This window comes from Mustela lutreola, chromosome 2 (assembly GCF_030435805.1).
Source record: "Mustela lutreola isolate mMusLut2 chromosome 2, mMusLut2.pri, whole genome shotgun sequence".
Lineage (NCBI taxonomy): Eukaryota > Metazoa > Chordata > Mammalia > Carnivora > Mustelidae > Mustela > Mustela lutreola.
The window spans coordinates 38,928,583-38,950,643 of record NC_081291.1 but is presented as its reverse complement, the minus strand read 5'-3'; the positions used below and the strand labels follow the sequence as shown (position 1 = coordinate 38,950,643).

Here is a 22,061-nt window from a genome sequence, read left to right as displayed (position 1 = left end):
CGGAGGCAGAGAGGAGAGAATTTTGTATTTGAGAGAGAAACAATATGAATGACGGTGTAGTGTGTTGTGAGAGGTCAAGTGAGGTAAGGATTGAAAAGTGTCAATTGACTTGAGCCCCTCCACGCTCATTAGCAATTGCGGTAGGATTATTTTTGGGGGAGAGGAGAGGTGGGGCAGAAGCCAGCTCCCTGTGGGCTGGGGAACCAGTGGGAGGCAGGAAGTGGAGACAGTGAGGTACAGGGCCTTCCGTCATGGCGCTAGAAGGGAGGAGACGGCAGGAGGGAGCTGAGAGACGCTTGACGTTGAGGAGAACTGTGTTCAGATGGGCAAGCACACCTTACAGAGGGCAAGGGAGAGGGGAGAGGGGACCACTGGGGGAGGAAGACTTCCAGGGCGATGGAGCAGGTGCTCACTGGGGGAGCAGGGAGGGGAAGGTGGGAGCGAGGTCCAGCCGTCTTTCTGTCCCCACCTTTACCACCTCTGTCAGCACTGGATTCAAGCTCCATAATTGATTTCCTTGCTTGAGCTCCCTGCACCGTGGGCCCTTCTATCCGTATTCTAGAAGGCTCCCCTTCCCCAGCCCTGCCCGCTTCCTGAGAAGGTTAAGGTTAAGGTTCTGCCTCCACTCTGCATTTTTAGGCAAGCCACTTCCCCTTGCCGGCTCCTCCCATCCTCCGGGGAGCACACCCACGCCCCGGCCCCTCCACACCCTCCTCAGGCCTAACCTCTTCAAATACAGTACTCCATTCAAATTCCCGGGGGTCACCTGCGTCTTGCCTAACCTGACCCCTAATAGGGGCTCCATTCGGTATAGGGTATAGTATTTATGAAGTAGAAATGCAAGCAAAAAATCACGAGTCATTAAAATTTTAAGGCACGTTATAAATTTATTATTGAACAAGAAATAGGACTCATTGCTTTGATCCCATAAAAAAAAACAGTACAAATGCACATAGAACATTTTTCTCAACCGTGACGCTTTTGGCACAGGGGACTAGACGTGGGAGCTGTCTTGTGCATTGTAGCCTGGTTAGCAGCCTCTCTGGTTTCCCAGGAGCATCTCTTTCCCTGCCTTGTGGCAAGCACAGGGTCTCCAGAATACTGCCAAAAGTCATCTATGGGATATCTTTTTCCCTCCTACTTTGCATTTTTAGTAGTTGGAGCCAACAGAAATTATCCTAAAGATATAGCCTTTTTAGACATTTTATTTATCTTTCTGTTTAAGTGCAATTTAGTTAGCATAGTGTATCATTAGTTTCAGGGGAGAATTCAGTGATTCATCAGTTGCATGAAACACGCAGGGGTCATTCCATCAAATACCCTCCCTACTGCCCGTCTCCCAGTTACCGCATTCCCCACCCCCCCACCCACCACCCCTCCAACAACCCTTAGTTTGTTTCCGGTAGTAAAGTGTCTTTTACAGTTGGCCTAAAGATGTCTCTTATTCCAGGCAATAATAAATGGAAACCACCCATTTTTGACCAGTAAGCCCAGCAGCCAGAGGCTCTGTTCTAGCCCATCTAACAACGCATCCAGTTACAAAAATTCAAACGAATGCTCTGAGGTGTGAGCTGATGTTTGTATCATTCAGCTCCTGTATGTTAAGACCTGAAAGTCTTAACAGGAACCACATTTCACATGCACATACTTCTCTTTTTCAGATCAGTTGTTGTTTTCTATTCTCTGATCAGCGTCATTCTGATACAAAGGAGGTCAGAAGTCTCCCATCATCCATATCCACCTGTTGCAAGGAAGCCAGCTTTTGGAAAAACCCCCTCACTTGTACAAACAGGGAGAGCTATTACACCATATTTCAAATTTTTATTTGAAGTTCGTGAATTCATGGGGAATGAGCAAAGGAAAGGCCTGGCAGACTTCGGAGGGCTGTTTTAAGGAACACTTGAGCACACCCAGCTGTAAGGCTATGAGAGCTTCCTATTCAATGGGGCGGACTCTGGTCATTCAACTCCTAGGGCGGGCATCCTCAGTGCTGTGGGTTTGGTTGTGGACGTTCTCCCATTCCTGTTCAGTCCAGCTTCCCCACTGGATAGACATGTGCTAGGTACACTAATAATTAACAAGTGGTGTCCACTGTATAAGGTATGGGTTGCTAATCCTACCTGCGGTGATTAGCGTGGACTTTTTCTAGACTTCAGCAAACTACATATACAAAGAAATGCTGCTTGAAAGCCAAATGAAGATTTGTCTTTGTGTATCCAGGCTTTCAAATGATAATCAATAGATGCTTAGAACAAGGCTGATAGGCAGTATCACCCTCTGCCCTGCTCTGCATTTTGCCTGTAAGTACAACTCGGTAAACAAGAGCTAATTCTTAACAATAACCTGGAAAGTTAATGTTGTTCTCTAAGTTGGCATTAGAAGAAATGTTGACTTTAAGGGCGTCGTATTCCTCATAGAGCTAGGAAAAAGCAGGAAAACATGCTAAAAAATAATTTAACTGACAACACAGTCCTACTTTAGGCTCGTTTTATGGTGGGAGAAGAGTATTCTGCACTTGGGAGTTTTTTAGTGGCTTCCCAAAGATCTGGGTTTTATGGGCTACTCATAATCACTGTGATTTATTGAATACCTACTACATACAAGGCACTTTACATATATTAGCTTTGCGTGCTCTAAGAGCACTATGCATTTTTCACAGTAGCACTTACCACTGTTCTAATCTCCACTTATTTATATGACTAATTGATTAATGTGTGTCTTCCCCATAAGACAGTCACCTCCATGTTGATGGATCTTATCAGTCTTTGTTCCCTATTGTTGCCCCAACACTTAATACAGGGTCCTGACACATGTTAGGTACAAAATAAATACTGCTCAGACGGGTGAGTGAACCCAAAAGCAGAATGGTATGGTTTTAGGGAAGGGGAAATGGAAAGATAGAGTGGTTGGGTGGCTTGTTGAAACCTTCAGGTTGGCAGAGTGGGAAATCACGTTCGAGTATGTCTGGTCTGGTGGCTTCTCAAACTTTAATGTGCTTGTGACTCACCTGGAGGGGGTGTGATCAAAATATAGATTGTCACAAATGAAATGGGTCTGAGAATTTGCATTTGTAACACGCTCCCTGGTGACACCCACGCTCCTCTCCATAGCACCATGCTTTGTGTAGCTGAGGCCAGTCTGTCCCACAGTTGCAGTGTAAAAGGCGTTAACTTCTTATCTGTTGGAGGCCTACGTGGTTCTCTCTGGAAAGCCTTGCCTTGAGACCGAGTGCTTGCACCTGGACTGGTCTCCTAAGGAAAGTTCTCTTCAGTAAATACACTGGCCCCACCCAACAGTTGGTTATCCATGGGCTGTGAGAATCTTAATTCAGGTATCGATATTGCTAACGGGCCCTGTTGTCTCCATTAGAAATCTCATACCTTTCTACCGACCATGGTTCTGCTCTAAAGATGTCCAGTCTCCCCACCGCTCACATTGACCACAGAGATGCCAAGTCCTTTAGAGAGTCTGAGGTCACCAGACATCAGATGGTCCCACTGTCAACTCTATAGCCATCCAATGGCCCCCACACCCAGTGTGGGAAGGGAGGCATGCATCAACAACTTGCCATTGGTGCCCACTCTACCTATCCTGGGCACCTCAGAATCTACCCTTCTCCCTGGCATGTCTATGACAGCTTTTTCCTAAATATCCTCTCTGGGTCAGCACTTCCCTCTAGCTCTTGAGAAATAGGGAGAGAAGTTGGCCTTTTCACAATTCAGAGCAGGGGGTGCAAGAACTAGGTATTTACGGTGACCATCTGACACCACATGGGGGAGCTTATCTCTGCTAGCAGGGGCCTCTCACTGGAGTTCCGATGATGTAATCACTGAGCCCTCTGATACTCAGCCCCACCTAACCCTGGTCTCCAGCCTCTGGCTGTTGCACAGTTTCTGAGTTGACCCTTGCTAACTGTAGGATGATCCCACATTCTTCTCTTAAGGCTGACTGATGGTCTGTTCTCCACAGCCATTCAACACCAAACCTATTCATAATCTTTGTGCCTGATTGGAGCCTACCCTTCGTTCATCACGTAACATAATGTCACCATTTTTGTGTGGATGCAGGATTTGAGGATTTGCATATGTTGTGTTCTAATTGTGTAGTAGTAAAAATTGAAGGGTCACTTTTAAAAAGATTTATTTTAGCTCTGTATTTTGAAACACTCTTTCAAATATGCTTTCTTTTATAGTATTCGGCTGTGCTTAATGTTCATGAAGGGTGGTTTAATGAGATGAGGACTTACAAGCTAAGGGCATCATTATATTATTGAAATAATACTGAAAGTAAATTGGCAGATACCTGTAGTTTGTCCTGAAGTCACTTATTTGAAGAGCTTGCTTTAGTTCTCTTGGCGTGGACAGACAAGGCCCAGGAATTATAGATGATGAATAAGGAATATACCACTGATGAAATTTCCTTAGAGCACACGATGTGTTTTCACATCTCTTCTATCTTTGTACATTAGGTTTTCTCCCTTTCATTGATATTTTTCATTTGTTTGGGGATGTTATTTTGCTTTTAACTCCGTAAATGGTGTATATGCCTGTGCTTTTCGATTAATCAGCCTCCCAAAGGTAATGATTAAAGTGTACAGATGTGGGAAGCCACAAATACAAAGACAGCTTACATCTCACTTTTCTTTTATATATATAAATGATTCCCATTTTGCAATACCTTAGCATCATGGTCATTGTTCCCATAAAAAATACTGTATTTTGTGAAATGATACAATTATGAGGCATTTCCCATTATGTAGACACCATGTCTTTAAATTATAGCAATTTCTTAAGATTTTAAGGCAAAATGAGCTCTTAGAAGTGTGATTAATAGCAGGGAATGAGGCTAATGCTGGGTCATCAGTGGCACTCCATTACAAAAAAGGTTGGACTAATAAAAGCATCCATCTTTTTGACCAATAAAGCATTTGAATGATATGCTTCCAGTATTTATCCTATAGTAGTTCATTGGTAACTGAGTAAACTCTGAACTTAGGTTGTAGAAAGGCAGCTGCATGTAAGCGGCCGCGGAGCTGGTCCTCGATGGTGTGGGCAAAGGCAGGCCTGGGAGGGAGGCTGACGTTGGATCTGCCAGTCTAATTTTTCTGCTGTCTTCTGCAGGCTTAACAACCCATGGCACAGGAGCCCTCTTGCTTTGGGGGCCAAGAATAGAAAGTCTAGTCTGTTGATTATTTCTCTACTGCCATGTGTGTACACGGTAGGCTGTCATCATTAGGAGTGCCGTACTCTGGAGTCAGGGATACAACCTAGTCCGCAGAGAGGTCTCTTAAGTCTCCTCGTGCCCAGTTCCCCAGTACGGAAGCTCGTACCACTCACTGGTGTGTTGGAAGAGGATTTTTAGGTGGTTCATAAATCATTCACCAGTTCTCATTATTGCGATTTGATGTTGAAGCAATTCCATTTTCATTCGGTTTTAATCCTTCCGATAAAGCCAAGGAGAAAGTTTCCATTTGGTACTAGTATGTCTTTAATCTCTCTCTTCCAGTTGTAAGCTCATTATTTAACAAAGAAAGAACATGGCTCCCGCTCAGAGCCTTTGTGGACAGCAGGATCTAGCTGGAATTTAATAACATTGGTTGGGTTGTATTACATTTATTATAAATTCTTTCTCTTCTATAAAGGGATACACACTGGCTTTCCATTTGACGAAATGATACAAAGTTTCCTCTGCAATAGATTTATATGTTTGTCAAAAGTGAATAAATTTTAAAAATAGCATTGGTGGAGGTATAGAGGGAGATGGCAGAAATCATGAACATGAAAGTCGAAATGAATGTTGGAGCCTTGGATGCTGGCTCGAGTGTCCACTCAGGTGCCATGACCACTCTGAGAATCTCCACGCTTGTGGGATTTTCATCCCAGAGAAGATACGTATGTGGCAGGAACAAATCAGTCCTTGCCACACTTGGGTCCACCCAGAGTTCCGTGGGACTGTTTTCAGTTTTTGAAAGAGGTGATCACACCGGTTATTTAAAAAACTTCTTAGTAAATGGATTCTTTTATAATTATTTTATTTTATTCACTTAAAGTTATTTTATTTTGCAAATAATGCTTATAACATGGGGTCTTTGGGGAACAACATAAGTAACCTGGGTCCATTCATATGAAATTGGATGTGGATTAGGGTATTTACCAACTCAACTGAGGCGGAGGAGAAAGGTACATCATTTATCCTGTTCTTGGTAAAGAATCAGTAGAACTATTTTTGAATATAACACATCCTCACTTGGGGTAAGGTCATGTGCCTAGGTTTAGCTGGACTTTCAAAACTCTGGGATTTACTTACAATTGGACTTGATTGAGGGAAATGGTTTCAGCTCTTTGGATTACCTTTTAGAATTGTAAACTCTCTTTATGAACCTTCTCTGGCAGTCCAGTTCGTCTAGGCTCTAGGAAGAGAAAATACAGATGAAAGTCAGGAGAGCTCCCGGAAAAGACTGGAAGGGCGGGTAGGGGGTAAGGAAGATGGGGAGTAAGGACCGCGGGGCACAACATTCTGCTTTTACTTCATTTCTTTCTCTCTGGTGTTTGCCTGGAGCGTCAGATAAGGCACTCGGCTTCTCTTTGTCTGCTGTTCCTCTCGGCTGGGTGGAATTTGAGAACGGTTCCCAGAGCGCTGGAGGAAGAGCCTCCGTGTTAGCCAACACCGTTCTGGCATCAGCGGGTCTGCATCCTCATTAATTGGTGGGAGGAGCGAGGCTGCGTTGCCTTCTCCAGGCCAGGGGAACAGCTCGAGGCCCTGAGGGTTTTCTAGGGCATAAAAGGGAGAAAGGTGCCACGGTCCCTTCCTCCTGTCCTTGCGGTGCTTACAGGTCCATGAGCCTGAGAAAATTTCTCCTGCTGGGGCACGGAGCACTCATTGGACATTTCTTCTTCAATCTTTGTCGAGGTTTTAGGGGCCGCGTTGGTTTGGGGAAAGGAGACTGTGGGCAGAGAGGGACTTGGGAAACAAACCACAGCACAACAAAACAAAAACACCAAAGAAAAGGCTCTCGTTACTTTGTGACTGGGACGTTCTGGTGGCAGAACAAAGATGAGATGTAGAAGGAGGCGGCGGGAGTGAGAGCAGCTAGAGAAGGTTAAGAAGTTTATAGTGGAATTGGGCTCGGTATCAGGGGTGCGAGAGGGGACCCCTGAATTTTTGTTTCATTTGTTAGACAGAGATGGAAATTCCAGTAATCCAAAGGTTACTGAAGTAATTGCCACAGTCGTCTGCAGTGTGTCTTTAGTTGTGGTTTTTTTGTTTCTTTAAATTTCATTTTCTCATTTTCAAATTTTGCTTTGGTTCTCCAGCAATGCTTTACTGTGCTGTACTGTATTTTTCTAAATACAGAACTTTAAAAAATTAATTAACTGAAAATAAATGTAAGATCTAAATACCAAACTGGTTTTCACCATGTTTTGCTTATTAAATATTAAGTAATGGAGAGATGTCATTTGCATGTATCACAATTAAATAGTTTAGTAATATTAAACAATCTGTGAAAATGGATTAAAAAATGCTTTAATTGTCAGTTGTACACCTAAATATAGTATCTCCAATAAAGCATGGTAGCTTCCTTATAATATACAGCAGGCTGTTTTACCCATTCTTTACCCACGAAGCGAATTTTTGAAGATGAAACATTTTTTTATAACACTTCTGTTAGTGGAGACATTGACTTATTCCCTTTTCGAAGACCTCCGATTTCTTTGATAGGCCAACACACTGAACTCCTGAGCGGCTCTGTGTAGCATCACCTGATTAATTTATTTATATCTTGTTTTTTAAGGGCAAAAATCATACCTGGATAGTTGGATTTTTGCAGCATCCTTGAGAAACATATTTATCTGCGTGTGGACCCAGTGTACTTAAAGGTATCTTGGAACAAGAAACTGCTCGAGGAGGAACATGGGAGCTCTCCCTCTAGGAAAAACATTTAAGATCTCAGTTGATGTTTGACCCATATATTTCATTGATAAAAGAGGAAGAGCCCAGGAAATGAATGTAGAGTTACTCAAGCATGAAAACATTCCAGTCTTTTAAAGCTGTGACCAAATCCAATCCTTAGTAGTTTAAACCATGTGGATGCTTTATTTTTATCTACAAAGCAGGAAGTAAAAAGGCATGGACTGAGCTCTGTTTGCTTCATCTGGGGGTGACCTCTTCTTTCTTAAAGGGGGCCATCCCTTTATTCTTATTACTACTATTATTATTATTATTTCTGAGTAACGTTGTCAGTAAAGAGTTAACCGGATTTCACTTGATTTGCTCTGGCCTTATATGATGATGAGTAATGCGAGGTTGGTAACAGCAAATTGTTGTTTATAAGCAAACATGGCATTGTGCAAACAAGCAGGCCTGGTCTCCAACTGGTTTGATTTCATGGTGGTCAGCAGCTGATCTGTGTTACATACAACCTTTCTGCCTCTCTAAATGTCAGAAGAATGACTGTTTGTTTATCTTGCCTTCTTTGCAGCTGTTTACTCTGTAATGCATTTACCTCGACCTTGATTCCCGAAGAGTGGCCCCGTTCTCCTCCCTACCCTGTTTACACTCCTCCTGCCCCTGGTGTCACCAATGAAATCTGTTGATTATTCCACCTGGTTAATGTTAAATTGCTCTTGTAAGGTGATGTGTTTGTTCATAAACACAAATGCTGGGCCCCTTGTTTACTGTACCCATGGCAGCAATCCTTATTAAACAAATATCGCTTTGTTTGCGGGGTGCGAGCAGCAGTTGATCCTGCAAGGTCTGTTTAAAAAACACACACACATTTAAAAAAAAAAAAAACACACACACACACACAAAACTTAAATACGAGAATTTTGATAAAGAAAGAAAAAGGGGAACTTGTCCCTGGAATGTGGTTGAAACAGACCTAGGTTTGCTTTTCTTATCTTTTGCTTGGATGAAGGGGCTGGAGAGATTAGCAAGTTGTTTGGTTTTTCTAAGAGATTTCCTTAGTGTAATGATATCTATGCAGTTGTTTGCTTTTTTCAGAAGGGAGAGAGCTCTCCTGAAAGGCCACTAGCTTAGCAATAGAACATCAGATGGCTAGAAAACTCTTTGTGGAGCAAACAAGGACTTAGAAGGTGTAGGAGAAAAAGTCTAGTGCTATGAACAAGGAAGTCACCTTCAAAAGGTACAACCCTTGGATTTTATGTTATTGTGTGTGTGTGTGTATCCTGTGTTGTTGTGTGGGCTCCCTATGTTCTGTGTGATGGGGGTACTCGCTCAAGTTTGAAAAGGGAAGATTAACTTTGAGTTTAATGTATTGTGAATCGATTCTCTGTGATATGTACGGAGACGTCCTAAGTGGGAAGAGACCATATAGTGAACATACGTGATATGCTTTTACAAGCTCGTGTCTTAATTTTTACCTGGTATTCTCACCTGTCTCATTTTAAAATGAGTTTTATGCCTTGTATCCTTTCTAATTAAGGAAAGGAGACATTGTGTCTCTTTGTTCAGTTTGATGTGTGTGACTCTTGTCCCTTGGTCACCGGGAGGGAGTCACAGTAGATAAGACCAAACATTAGCCTGTCCTTTGTCATGTTTTGCAAACAGCAGAGAAAACAGCTTACATCATCTTTGTTTTTTTTTTTTGTTTTTTTTTTTTTAATTATTGTTTGTTGCTGTTTCTGAATTTGTGTTGTGTTTCAATACTGGGCAGGGCCTGTTAGCATTTGCTGTAAATTACAAGGATGAAATACAGACTGGGGTGAGGGTAGAAGCGGGGGTCATGACCTTCAAGAAATTGTGGTCTTTCATATCAAGAGAAAAGCCTGTTAATCTGTCTGTAAAGGCAACTTTTTCGGGGGTGGGGGTGGGGGGGAGATACATGTATGCATACCGAAGTTTTTGAAGGATAAAATTAAATAATTGTCCCTTGGACACAATGGAGACGTGCCAGCGCAGACCGCTGATAGCTTGCATTCACTGAGCTGCCATGATGCTCTGAACATATTGTTCGCTTTGGCCACTAGAGCGGTTAGGGGCTGGAGGCAAAAGCCGGAGGTACGTGAAGTGTGTCATCATGCACAGCGACCACTAATTGATGTTAGGAACCTGGCCCCATATATATGAAACTCTATAATATATGGAAATGGAAAAAAAAAAAAAAAACTGACCTGGTTGTCGATCACTTTATTCTACGGGGCTCTGTGTGACAATTCAGTTGTTTGAATGTTCCAATGATTCAGGTTTGGCAGGCCTTGTGAATTCTCCAACTTAAACTCTGTTGTGTTCTGTAAAAAATGCATTTTGATTCAGCTCCCTAGAACCCCCCGGCCCAGTCATACCCTGAGCTGCTGAGGCTTCCGTGTAGCAAAGCAAACAGCCTAGCCCAGGATTGGCAAGCTCCTTTCTGGTCTCTGTTTAATTATTTGAGCTTGTGTGGTTGAATGTGCCAGGGAGTGGCTATGCATTCTCCTTTGTACTTCAGTTTCCTAGAGCAGCTTCCCTCCAAGTTCCATAGTTTTTGCCCACAGTGGCTACGATGACAGCGCTCAAACTCCTGTCTGCGGGGAGGGAAGGAAAACATGACCAACAGCAGCTGAAATTCTGAAAATACAGACATTTGTAACTTTTAAGGGGTGGGTGTTTTTACCGGCGCCTATTGATGACTTCCGAACACCGTGGAAGTTTGCTAAGGCAGGCTGTTCGCGTGAGACACGCACGTTTGCTCCGAACAACCTTGCTGCCTTGGTGTTGGAATTCGGGACTTCTTTCTCTCTGGAAACGTAAAATCTCTTGTCTTTACAATGAAAGCCTGGTAGAGAAGGGAAATCATGTTTTTATTAGGAACATTATTTTATTACCACCCTGTTCCTCTAACTGTTGTGAGTCATGCGTTACAGGGAAAATTAAACATCCGGCTCTCTACCTTTTTCCATTCCAGCTGAACTGGAAATTAACTGTGGACCGTGGATTTTGGTAGGGTTTTTCACTGATGGGTTATCTTTACATTTTCAGGGATTTGGACAGTCCTACTCCCGTTATGGCTAAAATGATTTAATAGCATACGTTCGTTTCTCCATTTCAGAAATCCACAATGATTAGTCCTTCCAAGTGAAGTACAGGACGTAGAGTATTTTAAAGGTAGGACCATCATGGTGGTGGGCAGCAGAAGCCCTTGATCTCATTTGATTGGGAGTTTGGACTGGGACTTTTCTGTCATTTAATCATTTAGCTAAAAATTCAGCAGTTAGGGATAAGTTCCTACTATAGCAGTCCCCCTATAGCCACAGTTTTGCTTTGTGGATTCCGTTACCCATGGATTGGGAAGCAGATGATCCTCCTTCCAAAGTATTGTCAGAACACCTGTCGTTCACCTCACTTAAGCTCATCAGTAAGACATTTTGCCATCTCACATCATCTCTCAAAGCAGAAAGGTGACTACAGTATAATAAGACATTGCAAGAGAGGGCTAGAGATCACATTCACATAACTTCTCTTACACTAGATTATAATAATTGTTCTAGTTTATTATATTGTATCTAGTTGTGTGTGTATGTGTGTGTGTGTGTGTGTGTGTGTGTGTGTGTGTATAAAATTATATCTAGTTATCCCAGGGTCCTGGGATTCAGTTCCACATCTGTCTCCTTGCTCAGCTAGGAGCCTGCCTCTCCCTCTGCTTGTGCTGTCTCTCTCTCTCTCTCTCTCAAAACAAACAAACAAACAAACAAACAAAAACATAGTGTTTGTAGGATTCAGTACTGTCTGCAATTTCAGGCATCCACTGGGGGTCTGGGAACATATTCCCCATGAATAAGAGGAGTTACTGTGTGTGCAAGGTGTGCCTAAAAGTAAAAGTAAAGTTCAAAATGAAGGGTTTTTTGTTTTGTTTTGGTTTGGTTTTTTGGGGGGCGAGGGGGGGTTGGCTTTTTTTAATTGTTACTAAAGAAATGGAGTTAGGCCAGGAAGGAGATCATTTTACTCTGAATGCCTCTTTGTCCATTTACTTCATAAACAGAGGGTACCTCTAGGTTGATTGATAAACACAAACTAGTTCTTAGTTCTTTTTTCTCCTCCTTTGAACTATAAAGGTAAGAGAGCTACCATATGACATTATTAACAACAAACCTAATTATCCTCTCAGACTTCTCCCCAACTGAGGACGCTGCTTCATGAGCACCCAAAGCCGTAGGTTCTCCCCCTCAGGCTGTCTGAGATGTATCCAGGATCGCCTCACCTCTATCCCTTCCTTTCCAGCCCCAAGCCCTGCTTTTCCTGCAGGAGTAGCTCCGTGAGGACACATGTACCACGGCTTTCCAGGAGGGGTGCTCCAAGACCTGGTTCTCTCTCTACTGAGAGGCCCACCCCGACACTTCCATGACATCCTCAACCTCTGCTGACCTCAGATTTGGGAAGATTCCGATTTTGCCTCTCTCTCCCATATGGCTCTGTAAATAGCCTTTAAAAACAAATGAACAAATAAACAAACATATTTTTGACTATTCCATTGCTCCTCAACTTTTTCTTCCTAAGTGCTAAATGGAATTCCAGATTTTTAAAGATAGATCTCGATATCTCCAGTGCACGATAAAGTTGATAATACATAAATCATTTTTAACAACAGGTAATATGCATAATTTATGGTGTTACAGTGCTATCTTTTTGATATTTATGATGGATAATGCTCAGTTTTTGCCCTCATATTACTGCTTTAAATTATACCACAAGAAAATTAATGAGAAAGTAGATTTATGGGTTTCATTTGTTTGTCAATTCGGAAATTAATTGGGTGTTAATTTTAGCCGTCCCTCATCAGACCAGGACTTCAGTCTGTGTGCATTACTTTGCATTCATTGTAGCTTACCTCCCATTTACTGTGGGTCACTAGCTTTGCATACATTAAAATAGCCCTCCGGCTCATTCCCTTGATTACTTTTTGAACTGCCATGCATTAGAAAATTTACGCCTTTCTGTTATAATTATGAAAATTTGGTATTGGAAGATGGTGCTTTCGTAACTCAGCACACCGACTTCGCTTCCTAAACGTGGCCCTTGGATGGTTTTTCCATGGAAGGGGACCCCTGCCATCGGGGGCGGTGGATAGGCAGACAGTGGTGTCTGATCACAACTTGTGGGAGTGATGTCATATGTGAAAACGCTCAGTGTTACTTTGTTTTTCTTGTTGTTTCTCCCCCCACCTTTGAGAGTATGCCTTGGAATCTCCACCCAGTGGCAATGATTCTACATCTTGGGGCGCTTCCTTCCTGCCCTGGCTTCACCTGCTCCCTTAACCCCTCAGTTTCACTTGTAATCCCTCCAGCAGCCCTTCCTCTGTTCTCTGGCACCTAGTGCATCTTGCCAGGTGAAGGGCGAGCACTTGCAAAGCTTGTGCCATGTGCTAGGAAATGCGAAGTCTCCATGGTCAAAGCCGGCCTTACTTTGGGGATGCTTTCTGTTCTTGAGTCCCTATTTTGAGTGGGAGGAACTCCTGCAAGAAGATGGAGAGCAAGGCACTGGGTTCCTGTCCTGGGCCACCCTGCTGTTTGCCTGCTGGCAGGGAGGAATCCCCTTAGTTGCACTGTGCTCCTTTGAACTCCTTTATGTGTATTATGTTGCCAGGTCGACCTTTTGCACATTTAAAGGGAACCCGTTCATTTATCTGATGAAACCCAGAAGTAAATGTATGCTTCATATCTTAATGCGCACAAGTTTTTCTTCTTTCCTGAATCACATGGACATGATCAACGTGGACTTTGAATCATCATGATGTGACATGCGTCCTTCTTGGGAACGAGAGCTAGCCTGACTCCCACCTTTATTTTTGTCCTGCCTGTAGACTCTGCACAGAGTCTAACTGATGATGAAGTAGGCACGCCTCTTGCTCAGTAATTCCACAATACAGAAAGTCACATGCTCGCCCCATTCTTGGAGTCGCTGTCTTCCTCCTGCCACCCCTGGGTCCTTCCTCCCACCCTTCTTCCCCTTCTCTGTCCCTCCCTTCCCTGTGTGCTTCCTTGCTTCTTTCCTCTTACCCCCTCCCGCCCTCCCCACCCCCCAACTCCAAGAGCTTCTGTTATCTCTTCAAAATACCTCCCATTTCCTTCTTTCCTGGTACTGGATAAACAATGAGAAAATGAGCTCTGCTTTGGGCTGGGGGAGGACCACATCCTCACCGTCATCATTTTCCTACAAGTGATTTCACCGTTAACTTCTCTTCTCTTCTTCCCATAGAAGTAGAAATATATTTTACAAAACGGTGTTTAGTTTAATTTACACATCCTTTCATGAACAGACCAAGTTCTTTAAGGGCATTTATTCTGCTTCATATAAATAATTGATCAGCCAAGTTAATTTACTTCTGCCTGACTTGGTCAACCTTAATTAACTGCCCTGGAATCAAGACTGAACTTTTTGTTAGCTTAAAATCTTTCACAAGCATGATAACAAGGGCTTTATTTTCCTTAAATTTTCAGCATCAACACTGTAACCAAGGAAATAATCATAATAATAAAGCATTGCTATAATTTACTATAAATACATTGGCCTGGACATTATGAATTTTCCAGAATACTTCCAGGGTATGCTCTGTTGGCAGCGACAATAAATAAGCAGGCTAAACTCAGTTCTTATCCTTTTCTACAAGTTCCTTCAGCACAAAAATCGATCTTCGGAAATCAGTAGCTCTGTCACGCTTCCAAGCAAGACCAGAAGTGGGTCATTTGGGCTTCCTTCCGCTTTCTGACATCCACGTGATTATGGCCTCGGCCTTCACAGGGGTGTGTTGAACGGGTCGTATGTGACTTAAACAAAACCCGCTCATTCAGAGAAGACAGGCAAGAAGCCAGAGGAAGATTTGTGTTTATTTTCAGAAGGCTTGTTAGTGGGGAGGGCTGGTCACCTCCTCCAGGAGCCATGCCTTCATATCCACACACTCCGGCTGATGGCGTATCGTTTCTTGCTCTCGATTTGCCGTGGAGCAGGGCAGTTCATTGGTTATAAGGAGTCCTAGAGGGAAGTGGAGGTTATACAAACTGAGTGTCTATGACAAGCTCCCGCTAAGGAAAGAAGGTACAGTGTTCGATGTCAGAAAATGCACCTGCCTCTCGAATACACTGACCTGCTCTCTCATGATTCTCAAATTGTAAAACTCATAGAAAAAGACAAATAGAGGTGTTTGCTAAAGAATGCAGACACTTTCATCTTCGTATTTTAGATGCTTTTGTTTGTCTACCTGCCACCTTGGTACTATCTTTCCTGGAATTACTTAGTTTTTTTTTTTTTTTTTTTTTCATTCACTTACTAATGGACTAGCTTGCCGAGGACTTTGCAAATGGGAAATTCTCTGTCATTCATAGAATGGACAGGTTGATGTCTGAAACAGGCAAGGATGATGGCCGTATCTATTCCTTAACCTACGGAGCTTTGGTTTTCTTATCTGTAAAATGGGATAAATTTCACCTGCCTCCTCTCTTTGATGGACTTGTTATGAGTTTGAAAAGTACCTCAGAGAGCCTTGTAGTTTGTGGAGTGTTGTACAGACATAAAGCCTTATTAAATGGCTTGGAACATTCCATAGAAAGAAATATTGCCAGCCCAGATATTGTTAGAAATGTTCTTAGACATCGACACTCCTAATTTTTCACATGTGCTTTTCAAAAAGCTGTTTTCTCCTGATTGGTGTGGGAGATTATGGGAAATTTTAAATCTTGCAACCTACATACTACTGTTAGCACTTGACTAATTAAGGACATCCTCAGACCAAAATAATCCTTTATGCAATTTCGGTCCCAATGCCTGCACTCTCACAGACCCGATTCGCAAGCCAAGCTGCTTGGCGAGATGCCTGCAGAACTTCTCCTGGAGGACTTGGCAGTCTTCTTGGAACTGCGTAGAGCAAAACCTTATCAAATTGTGGATTGGAGATCGTCCCTACTCCACCCACCACCACGGTGTCAAACCCAGGAAACAGAAGCAGGGCCAGTCTCTTAGACACCTGTTCTGAGGTCAGGCATCCCAATGGTTGCAGGCTGGGAAAAGCAGCATTCTTTCATTCTTTCCTATAGCTCTGAGGACAGGATATGTGGCTAACTAGGCCCCCTTCTGAGGGCAGGTAAATATCTCGTGTGCAAACCATGTTTTTATCTTTTGGGGGTTGGTTTGCTGATGTGAGTAGGCTATCCAGAAAGTTTTAAAAAAGAAAAGTGTTTTTGTTTTCTCTTTAGGTATGCTTGTGACATACCTAAGAATTGAGTGTGTTTCCTTGTTAACTCTGCTAGGACAACCATTCTCTCCCTCAAATACCTAAACACCACCTTTTCCTCCATTTCTGTACGAATGGGCAGGTTTGTGAAACAGAAACATTGGGGGGAAAAGTCCCCTCAATTTCACAAATTAATTCCTTTTTGGCAACAAACGAGGTACTTGTATTGCCTGGTTCTTCTATCTTAGAGAAAGTTTTAGTTGTGTTTTTGATAGGTTTTATACTCTGTAGACAGTAAGGATATAAAGGCAGTTTTTAAGTGATTCTAATTCTGGGAAAGTCTGATTTTAAGAAAAGAGTGTGAATCAGCTGTTGCTTATGAGTTTGTTTTCTACCTGTCAACAACAACAAAAAATGCCATTCTTAATCCTCTTCAGAATTGGATTAACTTTAAACATAAGTCTTCTGGGTTTATAAAGTTTGTACTTAAGTTGGATCATACAGGGCACTGAAAGGAAAGGAAGAAAGATGTGAATTTTTCTGCTTTTAATTTTCCATTAGGCTTTTGTGGAAGTCGGTAGAAAAGGGACTTGAACCAACTTCCAGCAAGAGGGCAGCCTCTAAAGATGTCCCAAGTGTTTCAATTTCCCTGTTGTCACATATTGCCGGGGGGGATGGGGGGGTCCGTAATGCAGATTGCACATGTCTTTCCACGATGCACGAGTATCTGTTACAAGTTTTCAGCCCTTTGATCTGAGATCGGTGTTTCACGTTGAGGTTTTAATATTCAGACATTTCTCAGCTTTGATATTGGAACTGTCAGGTCCTTTAGTGACTATTGCTTTTCCTGTTCAAAGCTCTCGTTTGTGAATTTGGAGTATGACCCTGCCATTACACTGTTTGCTCCCTACTACACCTCAGCTGTAAGAAAACACATGGTTAAGAACGTTGACATCCAGCTGCACTTGTTCAAATCCTGATTGCACCACTACTAATGATTTATGCTGGGCAAATTAAAATGGTCCTCATGGGGGCCTAGTTTTCTCATCTGCATACTGGAGATACCAGTGGCATTCAGAACTAAACTGGGAAATATACGTAAATCACCGGCTGGTGGGCTTGGTACGGCACTGGTAACACTTGGTATTAGTAAATATGATCTTTCTTTTGTCATAACCAGATGCATTTACTGAGAGCTGAATTGTGGGTCATGGTTTTGTACGTTGAAAGTAGCTGGGCAGAACATGAAATATATTTACATGTATGTAGGTGATATCCTTCAGCTGCACATCTTGCACTGTACATATAGACATACATACATACTTACAAACACCTACACATATATGTTTTTTTATTAGACACTTCATAATTTTGCATTCAGACCTTTCCTTTGGTCTGCCTGAGGCCAGATTTTTCTCCAAAATAAATATAAGATGTCCCAGACCTTTCAGGCCTTAAAACAAACTAGAGGTTAGTAATTCAGCATGAGAAAATCCCCTAACTTTGAATAGGATTTCTTAGGACAGTTTTAACCATAGGACAAAGATCAGAGTCTGAATTTTTTAGCTCCTGAAAAGTGGGGTGGGGGGAGGGATTCTTTTTTTTTTTTTTTTTCTTTCTTTCTAAATGTGGCTGATCTCATTGGAATCACCAATTTTGAAGACTTCTCAGTACCGGAATCATTCTGGGGAGTACAAATCTTTAAATGCTCTTGTCTTTTTGACCGTGAGGGTGTTCGGCTCAAATGATCTCAGGTGGTGTGTGTCCTGTCTTGATAGCGTGGGGCTGGAGACTTTCTCTCTAGGCGTGTACCACCCCAACGCAGAGCCTGCACACACTGAAATTGAGTGTTACACCTAATACGCTACACACAACTTACTCCTTTTTTTTTTTTAAAGATTTTATTTATTTATTTGACAGAGAGAGATCACAAGTAGGCAGAGAGGCAGGCAGAGAGAGAGGAGGAAGCAGGCTCCCTGCTGAGCAGAGAGCCCAGTGCGGGACTCGATCCCAGGACCCTGAAAGTATTTTTCTCCAAGGGGAAACAGCTTCTTGAAAGGACCACTAGGAACTCTTGAAGCTGTCCCGACCCCTCCGTCCTCAGACACTAAGGGACTAGCCCACAACCCAGGGCCAAGAGTGTGTGAAAGAAAAGGACAACTGTTTACAGAGTCTGGCAACACGGAAGGCAGGGCCCTTCTCCTTCTGTCCAACAACTGTTTTAACAGCTGCTTTTCTCTCTCTCCCCTGCTCCCTCCTGAAAATCCCTCTATCAGGTTTTTGAGTCATGATGCAAGAATCTGGGACTGAGACAAAAAGTAACGGTTCAGCCATCCAGAACGGGTCGAGCGGCGGCAACCACTTGCTCCAGTGCGGGAGTCTTCGCGAAGGACGGTCCAACGGGGAGACGCCAGCCGCGGACGCCGGGGCCGCCGAGCTCGTGCACGTGCAGCAGCAGCAGCAGGTACCGTGGCCGCCCGGCTGCGCTGCGCGGGATGCGGGGGAACCGCGGGGCCGGCGCTCCCGCTCGCCCTTTGCACTCTTCCCCGTGCAAGTGTTGGAGGCTCAGGTGGCGGGCTGGCCGCCTGTCAGAAACAGCTAGCGCGGGGTGGTGGCCCTCGGAGACTAGTGCTCAAGCCCTCAGGGAGCCGAGACTCTTGGAAGCTACTCCCCCTGCCCCCGCCCCCTGTCTTGGGGAGCAGTTGTTAAAGATGAGCTTGAGCGGCCTTTTCCCAGGCCCCACCGTGGCAGCCTGAAGCTGAACTATTTGGGATAAAAAATGAATTGCAAAAATGGTTCCCTATGCTTGAGTTAAAAAGTCCTACTCATAAACGGGCTTACTGAGAGTGGTGAAGCACGACACCAAAGGAGGGATGGTGGATGAAAGGAACAGGGGATGGAAGAGGGAGTGGAAGCCAACAGTAGAAGCAAACGGGCAGGAGTGGGTATGCAGCAGGCATAGCATCCACAGCACAGGCTTCAGTGTAAGAAGTGGCCTCCTGCTGCCTGGAGGAACTTCGGGGTGCGGACCACTGGCCTATGTGTCTTGTGTACATACGGCAGCTGGTATGGGGCTAAGTCCTCTTAACGTTTTACATTAGTTCTTATTGGTGGTTCCCCCAAAGGCTTGTAAACTGGGACATACTCATTCTCCTTACGTTCTCCATAGTCATGTCAGTGGGTACCCTTGAGGGACGGATTAAATATTTCCAAATGGTAAAGGTGCCATTTTGGTCTTGGATTCATCTACTCAGTACATAGTTGTGGTGCCCTTGCAAAAAGGTGAAAAATAACACTGCATCTTCAGGCCTTTCTGGAAAAAAAAAAAAAAAAAAATTAGAAATCTTTGGGGGATGAGGAGGAGGCAGGCGAGCCTTTTCTCAAACCATTTTCTTGGAAAGTGTATCGGGGAAGGAAAGGAAATCCCTTTTTGTATGAGGGTTATAGCCTTTGACAGGCTCTGAGGATGTTTCATTTTTTTACTTGCTGAGAAGTTTTTAAAATATGAAGAATCGTTACATTGTTAGTCTGTTAGAAGGTAGTGGAACCTGCTGGGGGAAAGCTAGGACAGAAAGAAAAGGAAACTAGAGGACATGCTCTGTTCTCATGACCAGCACTTCATCTATGTGATGTGACCTCTGTCCCTGGTTGTCCAGAACCTTCTGTGCCTGCACCTTGGGTACCCCATCAGCTGGAATTTATGACGTATGTTGTGCGGAAGGTCGTGCACTTAAATGAGTGCCAATGGCAGAATTCTAACCACTGAGGCAGTTGGCCAAACATATCCTCAGATGGTAGGACAGTATCCGTGTGCGTGTGTGTCGTTCATGTGGTGTTCTCGGTTACTTACAGTTCATTGGAGAGAGCCGCTGGGATCTTGGAGTGCTGTGTTCTATGTCCTTACCCTACAGAGGCCAAGAGGCACCAGTTCTTGAGCAGTTGAGGTGTGGTGCTCTTGGCCTATGGGGTGGGAATCCCACATGCTTAGTATTTAGGGTACATTAATTAAATAAATGGGAAATTCACTTCTTTAGAATTTTATATGAAGAACTAAAAAATCATTTACCATCTTAAAGTAGTAAGTCGGCCAAAATCTTTATATATGTACCATACACACACACACATACACGCATGCAAACACACACCCCTACACCAATATCAGCAACAACACATTGGCCTCATAGAAGGCAGTTAGGAAAGTGCATGTTAACAATCTTCCTTAAAAAGCATCGGTAACAAAATTAGTTATCCACATCTCCCCTCTTTATCTTGGCTGTGACCACTTTGGAAAACATGGTCTTATGTGTTATGGGTGTCAGTACCTTTTGTTGTACTTTGAAACCCATTTTAAATACTTTTTATAGCAAGTTTACTTTTATTTGCTATTGATATGATTTAGGAAGAGAGAGTGTGCTTGGATTTATGATTGCGGCAAAAACCTCACATACTGTGCTTGGTAGCCCTTTTTGATCTTTTAAGACAAAATACTGACAACTGTTTGCCCCTCCAAGTGTATGATGAGGCTCCTCACAGGTTGTTGGGGGACAAGTAAATCTCTCGATGAATTGGGGGCTGGGGGGGTAGGAATAAGGGATTGATAAAATTTTGCAGGACTAGAGTGAACCTAGTTTCCTTCCAGTCCGAAAATGGCAACAAGTCAGTGCTTTGGAGAAATGTGAGGGTCAACATGATGGACTCGGGTAGTTTTCGTCATTTTTATTCTACAGGTTTTTACTTGAAGTGAGAATACCAGCAGTGAGAAAATCACAGCCATGCTGAATTCATTACTGCGGTAGTCACACAAAACCACGGATAAAATTTCAATAACTGCAGGCCACAGTTGAGTAAACAGTTGCACTGAAATTTAATTCCTGTTGACTTTTCCCCCATTCCTCGCCAGGGGCACATTCTGATTCTGTAGTACAAAGACAACAGGGGTTACAGCTTTGATTAATGTAGGACAGTGGAAGAGAATTAGAACTGTAAAATATGTTAGAAGTCCATGGAACAAAAAGATGTGGCTTAAAAGGGCTTGGTATAAAAATGAGTTAATTATGCTGTGTGTAACACTGAATGTTATAGGATTTTCTAGTTGCACCAGTGCCATCATTGACAATATAGGGAGAATTTTTGCCTAGTGCCAGGACTTTTAAAATAAATGCAAGCCTTTCCATGTTTGATTCTTATTACCAAAGATAATTACAAATGATAGCAAGTGCCCTTTCAGAATGGAGAGCTTTCACAAAGATTAGCTGTGGAATGAGTGACTTCTATGCTGGGACTGGTCTATAGGTTGGCTAAATTAGGTCTAAGAAGAATTGTTTAAAAAGGAAAAAAAAAAAGAATTATGTAGGTGACAACCTAGAAAAATCAGAATCTGGCTTTTCCATCTTCTCTTGAAAAACCAGAAGATCTGGTAACCCTAGACCAATATTCCTACGAGGACAACAGTTGTTAGGGGATGGATTGCACGTGAAGTCAAGGAGCCTGCCGCTCTCCAGGCTGCCCCAGCTCCCACCCAGCAGCATTGCTCATTTGTGGCCCTCTAGGCAGGGGGGTTGGTAATTCTGCAAGATGCCATCATCACTCAGAAGCCATCACCAAGGAGAGGTGCTGCCAGTAGCTTGGAGGAACTCGCCAACACACTCCCCAACTGTCTTCCTTCCTCAAAACGAAATGTATTATCTCTGTAATGTTTCAAGCCTACTTCTATCTGGGCCATGAAACTATTATAACAATAGTTTCCTAATAAGATAATTTGATAGAGTTTCCGAACATTTCTTTTAGCCACTGGGTAATTCTTTACCCGATACCATAACTGCTTTTTATTTCCTATTATGCCTGCCCCATTTCTGGGTCTGTAAGAGTTCTGTACTGGATATGCACTACTCCATTACGAAAC

General features: G+C 43.2%; 1 protein-coding gene and 1 long non-coding RNA gene across 13 annotated transcripts in view; one reads left to right on the top strand and one right to left on the bottom strand.

Moving 5' to 3' along the window:
* Window positions 1–22,061, top strand: part of FOXP1 (forkhead box P1) — a 453,072-nt gene that overhangs the window by 201,102 nt on the left and 229,909 nt on the right. For 7 of the 11 annotated variants that reach the window (XM_059161502.1, XM_059161504.1, XM_059161503.1 and 4 more), the window contains one exon: window positions 18,436–18,623. In XM_059161502.1, the coding sequence (XP_059017485.1) occupies window positions 18,447–18,623 (177 nt within the window). In that variant the 5' untranslated portion in view covers window positions 18,436–18,446. Of the gene's footprint in view, window positions 1–8,998; window positions 9,146–11,047; window positions 11,104–18,435; window positions 18,624–22,061 lie in introns of those variants that run through there. The other 4 variants (XM_059161497.1, XM_059161500.1, XM_059161499.1 and 1 more) reach the window with 3 other exon arrangements.
* LOC131824129 (uncharacterized) lies at window positions 868–10,366 on the bottom strand. Of its 2 annotated transcripts, XR_009350760.1 has the most exons (4): window positions 10,134–10,366; window positions 7,807–7,926; window positions 6,351–6,409; window positions 868–5,576 (listed from the first exon to the last, which is right to left on the bottom strand). It is a non-coding gene; the product is annotated as an uncharacterized LOC131824129 (long non-coding RNA). The 2 variants fall into 2 exon arrangements; XR_009350759.1 differs by having other exon boundaries at window positions 868–6,409.